At 42.8% G+C, this 26,242-nt stretch overlaps 1 protein-coding gene across 1 annotated transcript in view; it reads right to left on the reverse strand.

The window, feature by feature from the left end:
• The window catches only part of GREB1 (growth regulating estrogen receptor binding 1), a 227,440-nt gene that overhangs the window by 107,311 nt on the left and 93,887 nt on the right, over nt 1-26,242 (reverse strand). Inside the window, exons 5-8 of the mRNA XM_082252227.1 lie at nt 8,755-8,937; nt 7,893-8,024; nt 6,637-6,750; nt 1,215-1,331 (exon numbers count right to left, since the gene is read on the reverse strand). Of these exons, the coding sequence (XP_082108353.1) occupies nt 1,215-1,331; nt 6,637-6,750; nt 7,893-8,024; nt 8,755-8,937 (546 nt within the window). The remainder of the gene's footprint in view (nt 1-1,214; nt 1,332-6,636; nt 6,751-7,892; nt 8,025-8,754; nt 8,938-26,242) is intronic.

Genomic DNA, 26,242 nt, shown 5'->3' on the forward strand with positions numbered 1-26,242 from the left:
GTTGAGTATTAAAGCGGAGTTTCACCCTAAAAAAATTTTTTTAACAAAAAATACCCCTAGGACAGTCGGGGCTACTGCATTTAAGCAACAATAGCCTCTGACCTGTCCCCTGTTTAGCTTATCTGTAAGAAAAACTTACCTTGAAAATGTCTTGTCCAGCGATGCCATCTCCGGTGTGGGCAGCCGAAGCGTCCCTCTTCGTGTCCTCTTCTGTGATGTCGGAGTCCCAGAATGCCCTGCTCATCACTTCCGGTGCAGGCGCGTCATCCCGCAGCGGGTTCTGCGCATGCCCAGAAGTTGTTCTAATCCATCGGTAGAGAATGACGCCCCTGCACCGGAAGTGACAAGGGACACCGATGCAGGCGCATTGACTCCTGGGATTGATGACGCTCATCTCCCAGGAGTCAATGCAAGGAGGAAGTGACGTCGGGGGCCGCGGCCGCAGGAGGAGGAAGTGGAAGGAAGGTAAGTTAATTTTCATAAAAAATCAGGTAAGTGAAACAAAAAAAATAACTATCTAATTCTTTTTCAGGATGTTTTTATCTAACAAAAACTGCAAAGTTCAAAAATAGGGTGGAACTCCGCTTTAAAAACTGTCCTGGAAGGATCCCATGTCCATGATGGCCTGTAAAGTTCCTGATTGCATATACAGTATATTGGCAATATGTTCTCTTTTTCTGTATTCTACTATTCTGTTTATGTACTTAGGCTCCCCCAAAACTATCATCTGGATTAAGGTTTCTCAATATTCAAAACGCATTGGGAGTTTTGTGGCTCATTAGTACTCTGTCTAGTTATACATTGATGTTTCATGTGCCCATTCTGTAAGGGTATCCTATTGCACATGTACAGAGACCAGATTTGCTTTTTATACTTGTTTGTAAAAATACAAATTTGCCTTTTACATTTATTGTTGTATTCTTTTGGCTGCAACAAAGTCCCAAGGGAGATGTTTTCTTCCTTGTGTAAGGGTCTACAACCACCTTAAGCTACACGGAAATACCCTCTCCTCGCTGAATAGTTTGTATTTTTTTTAATTGGTACATGTCTTTTGTGGCTGTGTGCCCAGCCCTTTTTAACAATAGCTTGCAAATTAGTCTTGAAAAAGTCTAGAAAAGAATAGCTAGATTCATCTCAAAACAGCTTTCACTTTAAACAAACAAATCATTTCCTAATGGTCCTAAAAAAATAAAAATACACAATTGTTTGCTTACCAACTTTTCCACCAGTAATTGTGCTGTTTTGCAGGAAGCCTGAGTCTGTGGAAGAAGGGGACTCTGGAGACCAACCCTTATGTCTTTTTTTCGGAGGCCCAGAATTTGTTACATTTCCTTTAAATTAAAGTAATACATGATCAGAACACAACAGAGAAAATGGTATCACAATTTTATCATTTTATCCAGGCTTTGTAAATAATAGATTAACTATAGATTTAAGGTGATTAAAGAAGTTTTACATTTACAATGTATTTGTGGAAACAAATTGGCATTGTACCCAAGTTATTTTTACTGTATTTTATTATCTGTACAATCTCTCTTTGAAAATGCTGAGAAAATCTTTGAATCAGAAAGCAGTTTTCCTCTTTAATAGAAAGTTAGAAAAATGTTAATAGAAGAAGTTAATTGAAAGAGTTTAAGGTGGACATCTAAAAATAGAAACACCTGCACTGAGAAATATGGAAGCTTTGCTGATCAGTGATCACCATCAGAAAATGCTATAATCCTGCTGTAAACAAAACTGTCCACATGGTGGCAGCAAATTAGTACTGGGTAAGATTTACCGACAGCCAGCTCAGTAGAGCATTGTACTGTGTTGCCATTAATTTAGAAAGTTTGTTGTTACGGTACGGCACATGATACCCTTAATTGGCTGAGTGAAGTTATTATTGTTGGGATGCCTTGATCCAGGCTTCATAGAAATCTTCATACATCCCAATAGCTTGTATATTTATTAACTTATGAGATGAGCAGGAAATCTTGGTACATATAAACAATGTAACTGATTCCTTCTGCAGTGTAAATATGTTAGCCAGTAATAAAGCGGCATTAAACCTAAAAGCAAAAAAAATATTATTTTGCAGCTTACCAATTCTTAGATGTGATGGCTGCATTGGTTTCTATTTTTAGGCTTTCTTTCTTCTATTTTCATCTGATTAGTCTGTTGCTTTTCAACAGAAAAGCTCTCTTGCAGTTACAGGGTTGAGACAAAAGGCTAAATAAAGTAAACTAATACAGCCTCCACATCTAATGATTGGTACTCTGCAATATATTACATGTTTGGCTTTGAGTTTAATACCGATTTATTAGTGTTTAGGTTATTACCATGAATATTTCCAAGTGAATAAAAAATAAATACCTTTTCCAAATCGTCTGTATTTTTTAGACTTGGTTAAAGGGTAATGCATAAACTGTATGCAGTAATTTTTGCTAGCGGCTATAGCAGCTGCTAGCGATAATCGCAACAGGATGCGGCAGGCTGGTTGTACCCAAGTTGATCAATCATTTTGGGCACATTCAGCCTGCCCATACATAGTTCGAATCTCAGCCGATTCCTGCTGAACCAGCCTAGATTCAAACCATTTATGGCCAGTCTAAAGCCGAGGTAAAAGTGAATATGAACATAGACATGCCACTCATTAAAGCGGAGTTCCACCCAAAAATGGAACTTCCGCTTTAAGGCCTCCTGGCCCCCTGACATGCCACATTTGGCATGTCATTTATTTTGGGGCCGGGGAGCAGGTACCTTGTTTTGACAAGTATCCGCTCCCACTTCCGCTTGGGCCGCCTAGGCGGCTCAAGAGGAAGTCCTCCTCTCCCCCTCCCTCCCTGCAATCTTCTGGCACCAGAAGATTGCCCGTCCACTCAGGACGCGCAGCGCCACTTTCACATGTGCAGTGCGCACCCGGCTGTGAAGCCACACGCTGTCACAGCCTGGTGCCCACACTAGAGATGCTGGCGCTGCAGGGAGAGGAGGGAGAGAACCAAAGCCTCCCACCGGCCGCATCGCTGGACCATGGGACAGGTGAATGTGTGTTTATTAAGAGTCAGCAGATATACTTTTTGTAGCTGCTGACTTTTAATAAACACAAAAACGAGTGGAACTCCACTTTAAAGAAAGCAGAAAGTCTATTCTTTAACTAAACAGACTCTGGTAAAATTCATTAAGATATGGGGAGCAAGGCACATTTAGAAAGCAGAGCCTGATGGTGTGATGAGAAAATATTGAAATTTATGTATTTCAAATGGCAGCATAGGTACTGCTTTTTCTTTAGTTCACTTAAATCCAATCTGGAGCTATAGAACAGTGCTATTGTTCCATTGCAGAATGAAGTGAATAAAGAAAAGTTCAAGAGTACCCATCCACATCCCTTTTGTTTGAATTTTATGTGTCACTGTTGGATGGGAGCACACTGGATGCTTGCACACACATTGCATTAGGTGGATTACATGCAGCTCACCAGTTCATTGTATATGTATATATACTGTATAGATAGATAGGTAGAGAGATAGAGAGATAGATAGATAGATAGATAGATAGATAGATAGATAGATAGATAGATAGATAGATAGATAGATAGATAGATAGATAGATAGATAGATAGATAGATAGATAGATAGATAGATAGATAGATAGATAGATAGATAGATAGATAGATAGATAGATAGATAGATAGATAGATAGATAGATAGATAGATAGATAGAGAGATAGATAGATAGATAGGTAGAGAGATAGATAGATAGATAGATAGATAGATAGATAGATAGATAGATAGATAGATAGATAGATAGATAGATAGATAGATAGATAGATAGATAGATAGATAGATAGATAGATAGATAGATAGATAGATAGATAGATAGATAGATAGATAGATAGATAGATAGATAGATAGATAGATAGATAGATAGATAGATAGAATAAAACCCAAATTATAGAATTATAGATATGATCAGCCCAGAGCTCAATGCTCAATAGGTTTATCAATAAATCAAAACACAGAAACCAATTTATAGACATAATGAGCTCAAAGGCCAAACAGTATATTTTGCACCATGGCCCTACCTGGCCTTTAAAGAGAGTATTCTGTTCTTTATATAAAATATGGAACTCGCGCTCAGCCACTAATGGAGCGAGACTGCCACACTTAGCAAGATCCTGAAAACAGGACCCACATGAACATAACCCAAAAAAATGCACTCTCTTTAAATATTACACACTCCAACCAGTAAGCAATTCACATTCAAGTGATATGCAATATCTTAGATTATCTACAATAAAATCATGTGCAAAATTGCAATACAAAGTGACAGAAATACTGACCATTTACCAATTATATACAATGCTAAAAAAAAAATACTTAAAAAGTGTCCAAATACATAGTTAAAGTGCAAGACAATTTATGAATATATAAATAAATATGACTAAATATACGTTTGTATCTTCAAAGTGGGAAACCTCAAACGAAAAATTCATCATTAACAAAAAACAAGTATCACTCTTGCACCGTGGGGACTACAGATGGAGGCCTCTCATGTGGTCGCAGAGTCTCTGTGAGATCCCATAGTGATAGTGTTGGTTCTCCAATGTGGAATATATGAAAGCGCTGATGATCTTACTTTGTGAGATCATATCAGTCCGGTAAGTAGCCTCTTTGGCTTAAGGAGCATGTCTCTGGCACTGAAGCACCTTCTGTATGATTTTTGGGCACAGAGCACTTTTGTTTCAGCACCTGGATGGAATTTTTTTTATTTATTTTTTTTGAATGATGAATTTTTTTGTCTGAGGTTTCTCACTTTGTAGGAAGATAAAAAAAAACTGACATTTAAATATAAACCCAATTCCAAAAAAGTTAGGACACTGTACAAATTTTTAGTAAAAAAGGAATGGACTAATTTACAAATCTCATAAACGTATATTTTATTCACAATGTAATATAGATAACATATCAAATGTTGAAAGTGAGACATTTTGAAATGTCATGCCAAATATTGGCTCATTTTGGATTTCATGCGAGCTACACATTCCAAAAAAGTCAGGACAGGTAGCAAAAAGAGGCCGGAAAAGTTAAATGTACATATAAGGAACAGCTGGAGGACCAATTTGCAACTTATTAGGTCAATTGGCAACATGATTGGATATAAAAAGAGCCTCTCAGAGTGGCAGTGTCTCTCAGAAGTCAAGATGTGAAGAGGATCACAAATTCCCCTAATGCTGCGGCGAAAAATAGTGGAGCAATATCAGAAAGGAGTTTCTCAGAGAAAAATTGCAAAGAGTTTGAAGTTATCATCATCTATAGTGTATAACATCATCCAAAGATTCAGAGAATCTGGAACAATATCTGTGTGTAAGGGTCAAGGCTGGAAAACCATACTGGATGCCCGTGATTTTCGGGCCCTTAGACGGCAATGTATCACATACAGGAATGCTACTGTAATGGAAATCACAACATGGGCTCAGGAATACTTCCAGAAAACATTGTCGGTGAACACAATCCACCGTGCCATTCACCGTTGCCAGCTGAAACTCTATAGGCCAAAAAATAAGCCAAATCTAAACATGATCCAGAAGCGCAGGCATTTTCTCTGGGCCAAGGCTCATTTAAAATGGACTGTGGCAAAGTGGAAAACTGTTCTGTGGTCAGACCAATCAAAATTTGAAGTTCTTTTTGGAAAACTGGGACGACATGTCATCCGGACTAAAGAGGACAAGGACAACCCAAGTTGTTATCAGCGCTCAGTTCAGAAGCCTGCATCTCTGATGGAATGGAGTTGCATGAGTGCGTGTGGCATGGGCAGCTTACACATCTGGAAAGGCACCATCAATGCTGAAAGGTATATCCAAGTTCTAGAACAACATATGCTCCCATCCAGACGTCGTCTCTTTCAGGGAAGACCTTGCATTTTCCAACATGACAATGCCGGACCACATACTGCATCAATTACAACATCATGGCTGCGTAGAAGAAGCATCCGGGTACTGAAATGGCCAGCCTGCGGTCCAGATCTTTCACCATAGAAAACATTTGGCGCATCATAAAGAGGAAGATGCAACAAAGAAGACCTACGCCAGTTGAGCAAATAAAAACCTGTATTAGACAAGAATGGGAAAACATTCCTATTCCTAAACTTGGGGAACTTGTCTCCTCAGTCCCCAGACATTTGCAGACTGTTATAAAATGAAGAGGGGATGCCACACAGTGCTAAACATAGCCTTGTCCCAACTTTTTTGAGATGTGTTGATGCCATACAATTTAAATTTTTATTTTTTTCCCTTAAAATTATACATTTTCTCAGTTTAAACATTTGATGATATGTCATCTATGTTGTATTCTGAATAAAATATTGAAATTTGAAAAATCCACATCATTGCATTCTGTTTTTATTCACAATTTGTAGTGTCCCAACTTTTTTGGAATCAGGTTTGTATATATATTTATATATTCATTCTGTTTTTTTTTTTTGCACTTTGACTATGTATTTGGACACTTATTAAGTATTTTTTTTAGCATTGTATATATGAATTAGTAATTGATTAGTACTTTAAAGAGACTAAACAAAGACAAGGTGAGCATGTCAATGCAGACAACTGGTAACCCTATCCTGCGTTCTGCATGAATTAGTATGTGATGAACCTACCTAATACCATGGATTTGGTAGCAGTTGAAATCACTTTATTTAACTGCTGGGTACATGTTCCATTAACATTCTGATATGGCACTCCAGTTTGTGCCTGTAGATAACCATTATCGCCTGTATCAGAGAGAGAGATATTAACATTGTGCCATTCTACCAGTATAACCTAAAATGCATTACCAATAAGATATAGCTATTAGTATTGTACCAGGTTACAACCTATAGGGTATCACCTTTCCAATAACATTGTGCCATGTTATACCCTATAATATGTCACCCATAACACAGAGCTATTAGCATTCCGCCATGTTAGAACCTATAAGATATCACCTATAACATAGAGCTATTAGTATTCTGACATGTTATAAGATACTGTATCACCTAAAAGCCAAAATTACAGTACCAGCATTGTGCCATTCTTCTGCTATAACCTACAGTATATCACCTATAACATAGAGCCAATATCATTGTGCCATGGTATAACTTATATGACCTATAAGAAAAAGATTTATTATTATCATTATTATTATACCACAGGATTTGTGCATTTTACTATTCTACTGGTGGATATGTTGAATTGGGAATTAATGAAAACATGGGGAAGGGAGGGGGACTCGGGAAAAGGGAAAATATAAAGGAAAATGGGACTTTAGATGAGACTCCTGCTATAGAGTCTCCATCCCTGTTATATTGAATAAATATAGGGAACACATAGTGTTCACAAAATAAAAAGTTGGGACTTTAAATGAGGTGTGGCCAGTGCGCACATAATGATTATTTGATAGTACATATACTTTCGCTGGTAGCAGTTAGCATAGGTACAATAGATACAATCGGTCAGGGGGGACATAAACAGTATATAATTGGGTATTATTGTAAAATCATAATAAATAGTAATACACAGCAACAAAACTGATAATAAACCAACAGACATATAATATAATCTATATATTGATTGGATGCATGCTGAAATGGATATTGGATATACGTGGCCTATAAAGCCCGACGCGTTTCGTGAAAGAATGTATTTCACTCATCAGGAGCAGGCAGATCAAATAATCATTATGTGCGCACTGGCCACACCTCATTTAAAGTCCCAACTTTTTATTTTGTGAACACTATGTGTTCCCTATATTTATTCTACTGGTGTACTTAAAAGATCAGTATAGACTAAACATAATTTTCCATAATTTTTCTTTTTGCACTGACTTTATATGTAATATAGTAAAAGTATCTTGAGTTCTTGGCTTGTCCTTTACCTGCTGGAGAGTTGGTGCTGGTCATTTGTGGAGTGAGGTCACCCAGTTTGCTCACCATGGGATTTGTAGAGTCCTGCAGAGCTAACCCGGTGCTAGAGCACATACTGGATGAAGAGTGCCGGCTCCGCACCTCTTTAAGAAGATAAAATGAACATTTTTTTATTAGTTCCAATGACACCATAGACTTTCATCTCTCAGAAGACCGGTCTAACGGCAATGACAAGATGTGCAAATATAACAGTTCAAAAAGACATGAGAAAATGTTTGCCTAAAAAAAAAAAAAATTGTAGACTATCTCAATGACACACTGATAGCTAGACAAAACCTCATTATTATCATACAGAGAAAACAAATAGGTCAATGTCAATTTTAAATAAAACTCCATCTTTTTATATAAAATTTAAAACACTATGCATTTCCTTCAAAGTGTAAGCTCACCTTTGCAGAAAAAACATAAAGGTGAACTAACACTGGATATCCCCCACCCTGTCCCTGCTGTACTTACCTCTGAGTTTGTTGAGCCCCCACAGCCGGTCCAGAAGTCTAGGGACTTGAAATCCCCACTCTCCTCCCTCTTCTCCATGCAAGACGGACCAGATTGATTCACTGTGCAGCGCTGACCAATCAGAAATGCATGGTCTGTCCCGGAAGTGCTGCACAGGGAAGTGCTGCACAGACCAGAGAGAGAAGAGCAGGCATTTTAAATCCCCGGACCGGCTGCGGGGCAGCTGACAGTTTAGCAACCAGGAAACAAGTACAGCAGGGACCAATAGGGTGGGCAGAGTGTTGGATGTTAGTTCCCCTTTTTTCTGTTAAGGTGAACTAACACTTTAGGCATGCTTTGGGTCTGACACTGGCTCACCTGTACCCTTCCAGGATATCAGAGCACCTTTCATCAGGCACCCCTGGGTATTCCTGACCAGATAATACTTCAAGTGTTTCTGCTTTTTGGGCTGGGTGGTCAGCTTGAGGTTAATATGATTGGAAAACTCAGTAAAATAGCGGAACCCTTTCTCTCCACATCCAACACAATTGCCGCTAAATCCTGTATAGGAGGAAAAAGACAGAAGATATATGATTATCATTTTTTTCCCCAAAATATTATAGGGGAATATTCTCCACAATAATACAAAAACATGTATGCATAAGAGGGCTTTTTTTCAGCGGGAACACAAGGGAACGCAGTTCCAGCACCTCCAGCACTGAATGTATGTAATGGCAAGGGGTGTGCTGGAGGGTCTATTGATGCTGGCTGCTGGGGAATCTATTGTAATGCAATAGGCTGTGCACACCAATGCAGCAGTGGCGGCCCGTGCATAGGGGGCGCCAGGGCGCCGCCCCCCTAAAAAAAAAAGGAAAAAAAAAAAAAAAAAAAAGACAAAAAAAAAAACAATAAAGTTAGGAAAAAAAAAAATTGGGTTCGCCGGCCTGACCGGCTTATGTGGTGGCTAAAGGGGGGGTGGGGTTTACGACCCAGAAGAGGCGCCGATTGGCTGCCTTCTGGGGCGTAACCTGGGCGCAGAAAAGAGCGCTTGACCACCCCCACCTGGCTGTGATTGGTCCAGACTCCAGCCTGGACCAATCACAGAAGGACATCATCTGGTCACGTGATGCGTGGGGCGGTGCACTGCCCCGGCGTCAAGATCACCGACACCGCTTCCGCCTTCCGGGTTCCATTCCTTCCCGGGCCGTGGCTGAGAGAAGATAGAAGACTCCCGAGTCCCATCCGCTCAGAGCACTCGCCGACGCTGAGTCGGCGCCTGACCAGGAGGACCAGTGCAGGACCAGGAGGAGACCAGGAGTCGGATCGGGCGGCGGCGGCGGGCCTTCTAAGTGGACGGACGGCAGACAGCATTCGGATCCAGGCCTCAGGTCGGAAGAGAGAGAAGAGTCCAGCCCTGTGCAGCAGCAGCCCGGTAAGTCCTCAGTCGTCCTCCTCCTCCTCAGGCCTCTGTCCACTCACAAAAAAATGCATGCCTTGCCATTGCCATCCATGCTATTGCCATCCATGCCATTGCCAGCCATCCATCCATGCCATTGCCATCCATGCCATTGCCATCCATCCATGCCATTGCCATCCATGCCATTGCCATCCATGCCATTGCCATCCATCCATGCCATTGCCATCCATGCCATTGCCATCCATGCCATTGCCATCCATGCCATTGCCATCCATCCATGCCATTGCCATCCATGCCATTGCCAGCCATCCATGCCATTGCCATCCATGCCATTGCCAGCCATCCATCCATGCCATTGCCATCCATGCCATTGCCATCCATGCCATTGCCAGCCATCCATCCATGCCATCCATCCATGCCATCCATCCATGCCATTCCCATCCATGCCATTGCCATCCATGCCATTGCCATCCATCCATGCCATTGCCATCCATGCCATTGCCATCCATCCATGCCATTGCCATCCATGCCATTGCCATCCATCCATCCATGCCTTTGCCATCCATCCATGCCATTGCCATCCATGCCATTGCCATCCATTGCCTGCCATGCATGCCATGCCATTGCCTGCCATCCATGCCATGCCATTGCCTGCCATCCATGCCATGCCATCCATGTCATTGCCATCCATTGCCTGCCATCCATGCCATGCCATTGCCATCCATTGCCTGCCATCCATGCCATGCCATTGCCATCCATTGCCTGCCATCCATGCCATGCCATTGCCATCCATGCCATGCCATTGCCATCCATTGCCATCCATTGCCTGCCATCCATGCAATGCCATTGCCATCCATTGCCTGCCATCCATGCCATTGCCATCCATTGCCTGCCATCCATGCCATTGCCATCCATTGCCTGCCATCCATGCCATTGCCATCCATTGCCTGCCATGCCATCCATGATGATAATGATATCTGCTGCAGATATCATCATCATGGATGGATAGATGGACGGACCCAGGCCAGAACAGGTAGGTACAGGCAGGTCACGGTGCAAGATTTATCAAGTTACCCAGGCCGGGCCCAGACCAGAGTGTGCAGATATCATTATATATATCATCATGGATGGATGGATGATCCATCCATCCATGATGATATATATAATGATATCTGCACACTCTGGTCTGGGCCTGGCTTGGGATATTATTCTTGCACCGTGACCTGCCTGTACCTACCTGTTCTGGCCTGGCCTGGGTCCATCCATCCATCCATCCATGCATCCATGATGATAATGATATCTGCACACTCTGGTCTGGGCCCGGCCTGGGTAACTTGATAAATCTTGCACGGTGACCTGCCTGTACCTACCTGTTCTGGCCTGGCTTGGGTCCATTCATCCATGATGGATGGATAGACCCAGGCCAGAACAGGTAGGTACAGGCAGGACATGTATACTGGTCACTACATTGAAAGGGACATTTATGCTGGTCACTACATTGAAAGGGACATGTACGCTGGTCACTACATTGAAAGGGACATGTACGCTGGTCACTACATTGAAAGGGGCATGTACGCTGGTCACTACATTGAAAGGGGGCATGTACGCTGGTCACTACATTGAAAGGGGGCATGTACGCTGGTCACTACATTGAAAGGGGCATGTACGCTGGTCACTACATTGAAAGGGACATGTATGCTGGTCACTACATTGAAAGGGACATGTATGCTGGTCACTACATTGAAAGGGACATGTAAGCTGGTCACTACATTGAAAGGGGCATGTATGCTGGTCACTACATTGAAAGGGGCATGTATGCTGGTCACTGCATTGAAAGGGGGCATGTACGCTGGTCACTACATTGAAAGGGGCATGTAAGCTGGTCACTACATTGAAAGGGACATGTATGCTGGTCACTACATTGAAAGGGGCATGTACGCTGGTCACTACATTGAAAGGGGGCATGTACACTGGTCACTACATTGAAAGGGACATGTATGCTGGTCACTACATTGAAAGGGACATGTATGCTGGTCACTACATTGAAAGGGACATGTACGCTGGTCACTACATTGAAAGGGGCCTGTACGCTGGTCACTACATTGAAAGGGGGCATGTACACTGGTCACTACATTGAAAGGGACATGTATGCTGGTCACTACATTGAAAGGGGGCATGTACGCTGGTCACTGCATTGAAAGGGACATGCATGCTGGTCACTACATTGAAAGGGGGCATGTACGCTGGTCACTACATTGAAAGGGACATGTATGCTGGTCACTACATTGAAAGGGACATGTACGCTGGTCACTACATTGAAAGGGGCCTGTACGCTGGTCACTACATTGAAAGGGGGCATGTACGCTGGTCACTGCATTGAAAGGGACATGTACGCTGGTCACTACATTGAAAGGGGGCATGCACACTGGTCACTACATTGAAAGGGGGCATGCACACTGGTCACTACATTGAAAGGGGGCATGTACTGTGGGGTTAGTGCTAGAGGGCCTGTACTGTGGGATTAGTGCTAGGGGGCCTGTACTGTGGGATTAGTGCTAGGGGGCCTGTACTGTGGGATTAGTGCTAGGGGGCCTGTACTGTGGGGTTTGTGCTAGGGGGCCTGTACTGTGGGGTTTGTGCTAGGGGGCCTGTACTGTGGGATTAGTGCTAGGGGGTCTGTACTGTGGGGTTTGTGCTAGGGGGCCTGTACTGTGGGGTTTGTGCTAGGGGGCCTGTACTGTGGGATTAGTGCTAGGGGGCCTGTACTGTGGGGTTTGTGCTAGGGGGCCTGTACTGTGGGGTTTGTGCTAGGAGGCCTGTACTGTGGGATTAGTGCTGGCGGGGTCTGTACTGTGGGGTTTGTGCCACTCTCAGTCAGTGTATCCCATAATAGGGTGTCTCTCACAGTATATGCCATAATAGGGCCCCTGCTCCCTATTATGGGATATACTAGTACTGAGAGACCCCTTAATATGTGATATATTGGGAGAATTTGTTCACGCAAGCAAAATATAGGGGACAAAATGGGTGGAGTCTATAAGGGGTGGGGCTTCTGATAAATGGGAGGGGTCAAAATAGAAGGGCGGGGTCTTGCGCCCCCCCATCTTAAAACTTCACCAGCCGCCACTGCAATGCAGCATATAAACATATTAACAGAAATGGTTTTCTTTAAAAATGCAAAAAGAGCACATTAGGGAATATTTATAAAAGTGAAAGATTAAATATTTGCTGATCACCCGCTAATGCCAAGCACCCATTGGAAGATATGCTGCATTTATGAAGCACATTCAGCACATTTGTCCAGGCAATTACTCAGATCACATTTTCCACCATTTGTCCAACATCTGTATTCCCCATTCTTGATGTATTTATAATGTGGAAAATGTGACATTTGTTGGACCCGATTGCTTTGAAACATTGCTGTTTTTAAAAGGTTAGGCATTCTTTGAGAAACCAGCTGTGTTCAGTTCTGCATACTAAACACTGCACATATATACTGTACTAGAAATGAGGATTTCAACCTAAAATACTAATTTGCATGGACTGGAATATGTACCATGAGCCAAGCACAGCAAAATGTTATGATTTCAGTAAATACCCAGGTAAATACATGACCAGTAAATGCAGTCCTACTTCTGATGTGCTGCATCTGTCTGTTTGCAGAACACATGTCACGATAGCAACAGTTACCGCAGTTACCGGCATGTCAGAGGATAAACTTTACCCCCCCCCCCACCATATCTATTCTATAGCTATCATTATCTCCATTAAAATATATGTAAACCTGGACGGCCATACATGGATCGAAACTTGGCTGGTTCGAATTTTAATCCATGTATGGGCAGGTTGGTTGTCCCCAAACGATTACTGTAGTGCCACCAGCAATAGCCAAGAGCACCGATCAGGATATTCTGACAGCAGGGAAGTCTTTCCGCACTAAAATACCACGCAAAACGGTAAGCCAAATGATTGGCTCGCATTTTCGTTGTGGTTGCATTGACTTCCATGGGTGAGTTTGACAGGCAGTGCCTCCTGTCAAGCTCAACATACCAAGTTAAAACTGCCACCCTGCGAATCTAAAGATTGTGGCTGTGGTAAAGTATACTCACCTCAGCGGCCGCTGTTTTCATTTGGAGATGGGCAGTAAAAACATTAATCGACTGCCTGTTTTTCCCACCCCTCTAGCACCTATCTAAACCTAGCCCAAATAGCAGGATCCTAAAGGGTTACCTCACCTAACTGAATAATGCCCTTGCTATAGATGTAGGCCATTTACATACCTTCCGAAGCCTAACTGGAATATTTCCAGGATGTTGCTAGGACATTGCTAAGTGAGGCCTACTTGTAACTTCTCACCTCAACCATTACAGGAGCAAGCTTTTTCTCTGAATTAAACCCCCTCACATGCACTACTTGCTCTTTCCTGATGCAGGAGCACTAAACTCAGCATTTGAGACCTGGCTCCTGTGATGGTGGAGGTGAGAAGCTACAACCAGGCCTAACAATGTCCTAACAACACAATGGGAGTATTCCAGTTAGGCTACAGAAGGTATGTAAATGGCCTACACCTATAGTAAGGGCATTCTTCAACTTCAGTCAGAGTTTCACAGTTTGTTTTTATCTACAAACACTGCTTGCCTACATAGGAAGTTTTTTGTAAAGATGAACTAACCCTTTAAGTTGAAAAGTAAAGCTACACTATTGGAATAATTATGAAGCAGTGAATCTGACACTCAACAAACAATCACCTTAAGCAAATCATCCTGGTAACAGTAATTGGTTCACCATGTTTGGTGAAAGTCAAATTTACCATTTACTGCTTTATAAATATACCCCCTTTTGAAGTGGACCTAACCCCTCATTTCCTTTACATCCATGGAAGCTACCATCTTAGCTTCTGTTTGATCTGCAGTTGTCATGGTGCCACACATGTGGTTAGTTATGATACCAGCCACTTAATGGCTTGATGGTTTGCTTAGGAGAACAGGCAACTGTGTCAGTTATTATTCATAGCAACCCTTGAATGTAACTGTTTTGGGAAACAGTTAAATTGATGGGTTTGGTTCCATTTTAAAGGCTAAGTTCACCTTTTAGGACATGTTACATGCTACACCCATATAGCACCCTACTGGTAGGTGCTAGGTAAAAGTATAGTGGACCTTGGCTGCCTAACAGCAGAGCCATAATTTCAGCTGGCTGTCATGTCTCCCAGGTGTGTCTGCTGAGAGGGGAGTCTCCCCACTGGCTCCATGAGAGGATTCTCATTGGACAGTGGAGGAAACCCAATCAAGAGACACACTCAGGCCTGTATCTACCCCAGAAGGCAGATTCTGCAGCAGAGGATTCTGGGTGTGGGTATAAGTTCTGAAGGAACACATGACGCAGTGTCTTTGGCGGGAAGCAGAGTCCCAGGAGGGAGAGAGTACGGCTGTCTCTCCTCCTGTTAGAGGAAACGGGTGTCCCGGGTGGCAGCCTGGGAACCAAAGAGTGCGGAGCTGAGCTGCAGAGGGGATCCGGTGTGCCGAGAACCAGCGGAGAGAGAGAGAGGGGTCCAGTTCCAGGAAAGCCTACAAAGGTTGTGAGTACTGTGGACTGCCCCTAGGGGTCTGTCTAGTGTCAGAGAGGACAACTCCTGAGAAGGTTCTAGGGATCCAAGAGTCAGCTAACTGTTAAAGGGGGTGCCTAGTCAGAGGACCCTGAAGTATTAGATGGGGTACCTAGTCAGAGGACCCTGAAGTATTAGAGGGGGTACCAGTGGTTGGGCCCTGAAGAGTAAGTCTACAGTGTGAAGTGTACAGAGTTGAGAGTTGCAGCAGCACAAGTAGTGTCAAGGAGCTACCTTAGCCAGTGAAGGGTTGGAGGGAGCTGTTCAGTGACTTTTGAGCTAAATCGAGTATCAGGAGTCAAGAGTTCTACAGTCCTGGAGCTTTTGAACTAACAAACAAGTTAAAGTCGAGGTTCCAGCACTAATTCAGTCAAGCAGAATTTGAAGCGTCAGGAAGCGCTGGTCGGCATTCAGCTGGCACCAAAGACAGCGTTAGTGAGCATTTTTTGTACAAAGTCCCAGTTAAGCCTAGAAGAGCCAGAGGAGTATCCCACTCATTCCCTTCTCCCATCCCCTAAATGCCATAAAACAAAACAAACCAAAGATGCCGGAATGGTCATTGTCTCATTTCACACACCTGGGTTCACAACTTAAATGTGTTGGAAGTGTTACCACTACTGATGGCAGACTCACCTCAGGCCCCAGGCCTGGAAATATTGCTACACCCATATTTAGGGTTCCATTCCTAAGCACCCCCAACCCCCTGGACAGCGGGCAGGGGTTCCTTTCCTCTGCAGCCATTGTCACATTTAAAATTGGCATGGCTGTGCAGGACAGAGAACTGTGAATACATAAACTACAAGTCCTGTCTTCAACGGCAGCAAACAGACTTGTTGTTCCTATGGACTATGAGTGTGGTGATCAGCACATCTGTATTTCATTCACTCTTCCTCCAGCTTTCTAACCGAAGCCCGAGATACAGGCAGAAAGCTGGAAAGAAGAGTGTGCAGGAGCCTTACAATGTACCAGTGATCCACTGAATATGGATGTAATACTCTGCAGGCTCCTGTCAGAAAAAATAATCAATGGACGTTTTTTTCCTGCAAAAATATGTTATTATAAGGTGAATTTAGTTCCATTCAGTACTGAGTTTACTATAAAGCAGTACATTCCTCTAAAATGAAAGTTCACCTTTACAAAAAACTGCCCTATACAGATAAGGTATGTTTGAAGATTAAAACAAACTGTGCAGCTCTCACCAAAGATAAATAATTCAGAGTGTGTTATCCTGCGCTCCATTTTCCTGTGTGTTCCTGTGTTCTATTAGATGACAGCAAACCAAATGATTGTGTTCCCACAACTGCTAAACAAAAATTCAATAAAAATATTGGCTGTGCCTTTCCTAGCCGTCAAGCAGAATAAACCTCACCATGTGTATGCATACAATTCATCAAAATAAATTAATCAAAATAAATGACTCCTGAGGAAGTCACGTGAGTGTGACGACACGCGTTGGGCGGAGTCGGGTGACATAGTCGATCTGCTTTGATGGCTAGGAAAGGCCCAGCCAATATTTTTATTAAAGACGAATAATACGCTTGCTATAGGTATAGGCCATTCATATACCATATAAAGCCTGACTGGAACACTCCCAGGGTGTCGCTAAGTACTCCCAGGATGTTGGTATGGGAGGCCTAGTCGTCACTGCTCACCTCCACCATCACAGGAGTGAGCTCTTTCTCAGATTCAAACCCCCTCACATACTCTTTATCTCCCCTGATGCAGTAGCTCTGAGTTCAGCATTTGAGAGCTCACTCTCAAATCCACCTAGAGACTAGACCTCAATTAGCAACATACTGGGAGTATTCCAGTCAGGCTTAATAAGATTTGTAAATGGCCTACACCTATAGCAAGGGTTTTTTCAACTTTAGTCAGAGCTACACAGTTTTCTTTTTCTTTATCTACAGATGCCCCTTATCTGCATAGGGAGTTTTGTGGTAAAGGTGAACTATCCCTTTAAATACTGAATAAAAAAGGGTGATTTTTTTTACAAGGTGGTACAGCAAGTCAAATCAGAAAACTCACTCTGAACCTAATTTAAAAATCAATGTATACTGAAACACAGTGGTGCTTTGATGTTTTCGTCTTCATTTAGATGGCATTTTAATAGATTTCATTCATAGAGCAGCCAGTCTGGTTTCTATGGGTACCAGGCAGTGCTGGAAGCATTAATGGATGCAGGAGGTAGCATCACATGTTATGTTATACAGGTTGCTACAGGTCACAGTGACTTCTTAGGTCAAGCCAACCCGACACAGCAGAACAATCCGTGGTGCTAATCAAGGTATTTGCAAGCCATCTGCTTAACATCCCACGGAAAAGGCAGCAGGAACTGGTGAGCCCTGTGGAACATTATATCTGAGTACCGGGTCATAAAATAAAGGAAATACAGAACTGTGAAATTAAATCATACACGCCGACATTAGCTGCGCTTTACAGTAAGAAAAGGGGTAAAATACAATATTACATCTGCAATTCTACAGCAGGCTGTTGAACAGTTCTCAGAAAGCCTGCCATTTGTTTTTACAACTTTTATAACAAAAATGACAGCTTGAAACGAATTGGTTTGCTATGGGGAATGTGTTCTTTTTTAGGTTTATATACATATACAGTCAGGTCCATAAATATTGGGACATCGATCGACACAATTCTAATCTTTTTGGCTCTATACACCACCACAATGGATTTGAAATGAAATAAACAAAATGTGCTTTAACTGCAGACTTTTAGCTTTAAATTGAGGGTATTTACATCCAAATCAGGTGGACGGTGTAGGAATTACAACAGTTTGTATATGTGCCTCCCACTTTTTAAGGGACCAAAAGTAATGGGACAGATTAACAATCCTAAATCAAACTTTCACTTTTTAATACTTGGTTGCAAATCCTTTGCAGTCAATTACAGCCTGAAGTCTGGAACGCATATCCCTGGTGATGCTCTGCCAGGCCTCTACTGTTTTCAGTTCCTGCTTGTCCTTTGGGCATTTTCCCTTCAGTTTTGTCTTCAGCAAGTGAAATGCATGCTCAATCGGATTCAGGTCAGGTGATTGACTTGGCCATTGCATAACATTCCACTTCTTTCCCTTAAAAAACTCTTTGGTTGCGCAGTATGCTTCGGGTCATTGTCCATCTGCACTCTGAAGCGCCGTCCAATGAGTTCTGAAGCATTTGGCTGAATATGAGCAGATAATATTGCCCGAAACACTTCAGAATTCATCCTGCTGCTTTTGTCAGCAGTTACATCATCAATAAATACAAGAGAACCAGGTCCATTGGCAGCCATACATGCCCACGCCATGACACTACCACCACCATGTTTCACTGATGAGGTGGTATGTTTTGGATCATGAGCAGTTCCTTTCCTTCTCCATACTCTTCTCTTCCCATCACTCTGGTACAAGTTGATCTTGGTCTCATCTGTCCATAGGATGTTATTCCAGAACTGTGAAGGCTTTTTTAGATGTTGTTGGCAAACTCTAATCTGGCCTTCCTGTTTTTGAGGCTCACCAGTGGTTTACATCTTATGGTGAACCCTCTGTATTCACTCTGGTGAAGTCTTCTCTTGATTGTTGACTTTGACACACATACACCTACCTCCTGGAGAGTGTTCTTGATCTGGCCAACTTTGTGAAGGGTGTTTTCTTCACCAGGAAAAGAATTCTTCGGTCATCCACCACAGTTGTTTTCCGTGGTCTTCCGGGTATTTTGGTGTTGCTGAGCTCACCGGTGCATTATTTCTTTTTAAGGACGTTCCAAACAGTTGATTTGGCCACACCTAATGTTTTTGCTATCTCTGATAGGTTTGTTTTGTTTTTTTAGCCTAATGATGGCTTGCATCACTGATAGTGACAGCTCTTTGGATCTCATATTGAGAGTTGACAGCAACAGATTCCAAATGCAAATAGCACACTTGAAATGAACTCTGGACCTTTTATCTGCTCCTTGTAAATGGGATAATGAGGGAATAACACACACCTGGCCATGGAACAGCTGAGCAGCCAATTGTCCCATTACTTTTGGTCCCTTAAAAAGTGGGAGGCACATATACAAACTGTTGTAATTCCTACACCTTTCACCTGGTTTGAATGTAAATACCCTCAAATTAAAGCTGAAAGTCTGGTCTGCAGTTAAAGCAGTTTGTTTGTTTCATTTCAAATCCATTGTGGTGGTGTACAGAGCCAAAAAGATTAGAATTGTGTCGATGTTCCAATATTTATGGTCCTGACTGTATGCTTCACAAAACAAAAGGAATGCATATTCTTAAAGGTTTTGAAATATTTGTGTACCCTTGTCATCGTGCTAATCTGCAGCAGCTGGAAAATGTAGGGGAGGTATATGCCTCATCACTGGTAGTGTAAGATGGCTCTAATGGTGCCTCAAAAAGTGGGAGAAACAGTGCCCTAAGGGCCAGATAAAGGCAAACAAGGGGCCTCAGTTTTGAGATATCGCCTTTAGAGCATTGTACCCACAATTAATGGATCAGAGGTCAATGCACAGGCTCCTATAGGCTCTTCCTTTCGGTATGGACCTCCAGTTATGGGGCTGGAAGTAAACACTGGACTACAAGTGCAGTGATGTCACCAAACCGCAGTGGCAGATGGAACTTGCAGTCTCTCCATTCATAAATCTCAGTGAATGGAGAAAGTGTCTGTGCCAGCAGAGCCATGCATAGCCATGCCAAAATAAAATGAAAACAGAGGACAAGCAAGAAGAACAAACCTGTGGATGGGAGGGGGGGGGGCACAGTTTCAGGGTAGCAATTAGGGAATGTGACCAAATATGGGTGTAATATGGAAAATGGTCAGAAAAATGGAACAAGCTTCAGAATTTTGGCAGAATTGTCTCAAAGATAAAACACAATAATTACACATCTGACACATAGAAGAGGTCTTTGTTACCTCCACTTTCCCTGGTATAGCTGTATTTTTAAATAGGATCATACAATAAAGGTCTATACCAAGATCCAATGGAAAAAGAGGAACTGCCCACCAAATAAAAACCTCGGAACACTTTCATAGTATCTTCCAACACACAGACCGATCTATTGGGTATGCAGAAGCTTACTCATAGGGTGTAGACTATGCTAGTGGCCGATGACAACAAGAACCAGCTCCTGGTGCCGATAATAGCCCAGGGATCTTGTGCCTGTGTGTAACATTTCTGTACATACAAAAAAGTATCACAAATAAGAACTCCCAAAAACATGTGTGTATCACAGTGGTAGGGATTATAAATCGTATGAACCTCTTGAATAAGGGATTTATGTGAAATGTTCTCGTTGGCGGAGAATTTAATAAAGCTGGAGCAGGCAAAATCTGAAGCAGCTGTATATGGCGACAAATCAGCTTCTATCTTTTATAGAAGAAACAAGCTGAAGATAGAAGCTGATTGGTTGCCACGCACAGCTGCTCCATCTGCTCAAGTTTTCATAAATTTCCCATTTTGTGTGTGTGTGTGTGTGTGTGTATATATATCTATATATATATAGATATATATATATATATATATTCTAGATTGTAAGCTCTAATGAGCAGGGCCCTCTAGTTCCTCCTGTTTTGAACTGTATTGTAACTGTATTGTCTACCCTCACATTGTAAAGTGCTGCGCAAACTATTGGCGCTATATAAATCCTGTATAATAATAATAATAATAATAATATATATATACAGTATCTCAGGCCCCGTTCACATTGCCGCGATCCGACTTGGGGGGGCGACCTCCGAGGTCGCGGTGCGAGAAGCGCGCCGCGACCTCGGAGCGGCCGCCACGGACTTCATAAGATTGAAGTCTATGGCGGTCGCCTTCGGGTCGCCCCAAAGAAGCTCCGGACCCTTTTTCTAAGTCGGAGCGACTTGTGTCGCTCCTATTAGAACGGGTCCGCAGCTTCCCTATGAAAGGCGACCTACGGCGACCTGTGAGGCGACCAGGTCGCCTCACAGGTCGCTTTAGTGTGAACGGGGACTCACAGTACACCCCTCACATTTTTGTAAATATTTTATTATATCTTTTCATGCGACAACACTGAAGAAATTACACTTTGCTACAATGTAAAGTAGTGAACAGTGTAAATATGCAGTCCCCTCAAAATAACTCAACACACAGCCATTAATGTCTAAACTGCTGGCAACAAAAGTGAGTACACCCCTAAGTGAAAATGTCCTTAATTGGGCCCAATTAGCCAATTTCCCTCCCCATGTTATGTGACTCGTTAGTGTAACAAGGTCTCAGGTGTGAATGGGGAGCAGGTGTGTTAAATTTGGTGCTATCGCTCTCACTCTCTCATACTGGTCACTGGAAGTTCAACATGGTACCTCATGGCAAAGAATTATCTGAGGATCTAAAAAAAAAAAAAGAATTGTTGCTCTATATAAAGATGGCCTAGGCTTTAACAAGATTGCCAAGATTCAAAAACTGAGCTGCAGCACGGTGGCCAAGACAATACAGCGGTTAACCAGGACAGGTTCCACTCAGAACAGGCCTTGCCTAGGTCGACCAAAGAAGTTGAGTGCACGTGCTCAGCGTCATATCCAGAGGTTGTCTTTGGGAAATAGATGTATGAGTGCCGCCAGCATTGCTGCAGAGGGTGAAGAGGTGGGGAGTCACCTGTCAGTGCTCAGACGCCACACACTGCATCAAATTGGTCTGCATGGCTGTCGTCCCGGAAGGAAGCCTCTTCTAAAGATGATGCACAAAAAAACCTGCAAACAGTTTGCTGAAGACAATCAGACTAAGGACATGGATTACTGGAACCATGTCCCGTGGTCTCATGAGACCAAGATAAACTTATTTGGTTCAGACGGTGTTAAGCGTGTCTGGCAGCAACCAGATGAGGAGTACAAAGACAAGTGTGTCTTGCCTACAGTCAAGCATGGTGGTGGGAAGTGTCATGGTCTGGGGCTGCATGAGTGCTGCCGGCACTGGGGAGCTACAGTTCATTGAGGGCAGTGTTGCCAACCTACCAGATTAGAACTTACTGACACGACACCAAAATTTACTGGCAGAGCCAAGTTTTTACTGACATTTCCAAAAGCTACAAAATTACAGTTTTAAGTGCAAATTTCAGTATTTAGGTTAAAAACAAGTACAATATGCAATTAACAATCAGATTTAAGGTAGATATTAAGTCAAAAACATATATATATATATTTTTTTTCAGATATAGTAAGTAGCTCAGGGACAGGACCCAGGAGGGCAAGAAATTAGAATGGGCACACACACCATGAAATGGACTCTCACAGTGACAGACAGCAGTGTGCAGCAGAACAGATAACGATGACACCTCACCGACACGTCCCCTCCTGAGTGACAGTGACAGTGTCTCTTCACACCAGGTGGTCCCTTTAGCCCACTACAGTCCAAACAGGACTTGGCAGTCCCTCTACCAGCTTGACTTGCTCCCGTCCCACGAACGAGGCTCCGACCGTTCGGCTCAGCTTTCCTGCACCATGACATCACACGACACACTCAGGCACCACCTCTGCCAAAACCACCCCCAGCTGCCCAAAAACACTGTAGCAGGGCCTCGGGTGGTCTTGGCAGGCAGCCGAGCGTCACAGCCATAGTTTTTACTGGCAACCGTTTCCTGTCGCTGGCATTTACTGGCAGGAGAAAAGTGCCCATTTTTTACTGGTTGCCAGTAGAAATACTGACGGTTGGCAACATTGATTGAGGGAACCATGAATGCCATCATGTACTGTGACATACTGAAGAACAGCATGATCCCCCTCCCTTCGGAGACTGGGCCGCAGGGCAGTGTTCCAACATGAGAATGACCCCAAACACACCTCCAAGACGATCACTGCCTTGCTAAAGGAGCTGAGGGTAAAGGTGATGGACTGGCCAAGCATGTCTCCAGACCTAAACCCTATTGAGCATCTGTTGGGCATCCTAAAACGGAAGTTAGAGGTGCGCAAGGTCGCCAACATCCACCAGCTCATCATGGAGGAGTGGAGAAGGACTACAGTGGCAACCTGTGAAGCTCTGGTGAACTCCTTGCCCAAGAGGGTTAAGGCAGTGCTGGAAAATAATGGTGGCCACACAAAATATTGACACTTTGGGCCCAATTTGGACTTTTTTATGGCTGTGTGTTAAATTATTTTGAGGGGACAGCAAATTGACACTGTTATACAAGCTGTACACTCACTACTTTACATTGTAGCAAAGTGTAATTTCTTCAGTGTTGTCACATGAAAAGAAATAATAAAATATTTACAAAAATGTGAGGGGTGTACTCACTTTTGTGAGGTACTGTATGTATATATATATATATATATATATATATATATATAGTGCCTTCCAGCAATAAACAATGTAGACTTCTCACTATTGTCCAGATGTTGCTCAGTGTTTACAGTTACTATCTTGGCTGCATACCTTGTCTACATTACCTGGCCTTTCTGTCCCAGTCTGGAATGTGGACAAAGGAATCAGCAGACATGTTTATTGAGGAAGTGAGGGGGATAAAAGTCTGTCTACAGCTGCCTTATTGGTGGCCTGCCTTGGACTATTCCCCATTATTGCTCTTTTGTGTCTCTGTTTAAAGTGCAATTAATACAAATACTTCCTTAACACTAATTGCTGGCTTTCAAGTCAAAGACTGATCTAAGTTTCACTTACATTTTATTATCTACAGCAGAAAGTGGAAGAGGCCATACAATACAGGATCAATGCTGTCACTGAGGAAGTGATATATTGTATAAAGCTGTACCTGTAACAGAAGTCTGGATTTTGAAATTAGAAATTATCAGGTATTCAAAAGATTTTTTTTCATCCATAGCACACAGAAGGTATTCACATGTCCCAGTCCATCCCATATGCTCTAATCCTCTTATTTTTGGGATATGTGATGGAATGAGACATATGAATACCTTCTGTTCTCAGAAAGCTTCAGCCTCCGTTCACATTAGGTCTCTCTGACTTAGGGGGCGACCTGTGAAGTCGGTGCAGCGCGACTTTGGCGCGACTTGCACGGACTTCACATAATGGAAGTCAATGCAAGTCGCCTCCAGGTCGCCCCGAAGGAGTACAGGACCCTTTTTCTAAGTCGGAGCGACTTGTGTCGCTCCTATTAGAACGGCTCCTGTACTACAAAATGGGAGCGTGAGGACCGCGACTTGTCAGGCTGACAAGTCACGGTCTAAGTCGTACCAGTGTGAATGCGGTCTTAGGCTGCATTCACACTTGAGCGTAGCATTTTCACGTGTTTTTTACAGCGATTTTTACAGCAATTTTCAGGCGTTTTTTTCAGGCGTTTTTGGAGGCAGGCATTGACATCTATCAAAAACGCTGGTAATCAGCCCAAAAAGAAGCTCATGTACTTTTCAGCTACAGGCGTTTTGCTTCAGGCGTTAAAACGCTCAGATGGGAACAGGGGCCATTTAAATGAATGGGGTTTTACTTTTTGGGGCGTTTTGGAACGGTTTTTTTTAGCGTTTTTGGAGCTGAAAAACGCTCAAAAACATCCAGGTGTGAATGGAGCCTTACTGTCCAATGCACTGATTAGAGGGCTTTTTGATTTCTTTACCCTTCCCTTCTCACAATAATCTACAACCCTAATTCGAAAAAAGTTGGAATGCTGTGTAAAATCTACATAAAAACAGAATGCAATTTTCTCATAAATCCATTTTTTATTCATAACAGAATTTAGAAAACATGTCAAATGTTTAACCCCTAATGCCGGTGCTTCCCGACCATTTAAGGGATTTCTGATGTCAGGAGGCGGGGTTTATGATCATATGTGACCGCCGTAATTGGCACAGCAGTCACATGATCAGAAAGCTCCCGATGTCAAATAACTCTGCTCTCGGTGCAGGTTTGTTTACATTTTGGTACACAAATATGTGGCCTCTTGGCATCAGGGCCCACCCCCTGAGAGGCCACATATTTGCGTACTCTCGGCGCTAAGAGTTTAAACTGATAAAATGTAGTATTTTAAAGAAAAATGGTAATTTTGAAAATGATGGCTCAAAAAAGTTATGGCAGGGCAACAAAAAGCAGGCAAAGTAAGTGGTACTAACAAGGAATTAGCTGGAAGAACCCATGTTTACCGTGATGTAGCATCCCCTCGTCTTTTAACAACACTGTGGGGTGGAATTAGTAACTGTGAAGAGAGCATAATTTGGTACAGCTCTGCATAGAAACCAATCAGCTTCCAGGATTTTCTGTTAAAGCTTAACCACTTGCGGACCACCCACCGTACATTTACTGCAGCAAGGCGGCCTCTCTGTGCCAGTAACACTTCCGGGTCTGGGGTGCACATGTTGTCAGAAACCCGCTCCCACTACGATCACACACAGCGGGAGCCCAGCGGCCAGTACCGTGGACTTGATGTCCGCTGGGCAGCATCCGCCGATTACACATGACACAGGCAGAACGACAATCTACCTATGTAAACAAGGCAGATTGTCTGCCATAGAATGCAGTAAGATAAAAAACCTTCTGCTTTTACAACCACTTTAAGTTGCAATATCACCCAGGGAGAGATAAATATTATTTATGGCATACTTAAAATCAAATACAATAATACCGGTTTAAAAAGCCACTTTAGCTTGCCTCTAGTGTACCTTAAGGTGTCCTACATGCCATCAGGATCTATGCAGCCTATTGAGTAACTTTCAGTAAGCATGCCAATTGTCTGACACAGAGCTTAATCCAAAATCGACATTTCTGTATATGAAAAGACGTTAACGAAATACTGTATAGCTCAGTAAAATGATTTTCAGCTACACTTCCCATTATTACCAAGATGTCTACTCAATCTATTTAAAGCTAAACTCCAGGCAGATATAAAAGACACATTACTGCAGCTCTGTGTTAATCAATGCGTCATTAAGTATATTACATAAA

This window comes from Pelophylax lessonae (genome assembly GCF_965119305.1).
Source record: "Pelophylax lessonae genome assembly, chromosome: 3".
In the NCBI taxonomy this organism is placed as follows: domain Eukaryota; kingdom Metazoa; phylum Chordata; class Amphibia; order Anura; family Ranidae; genus Pelophylax; species Pelophylax lessonae.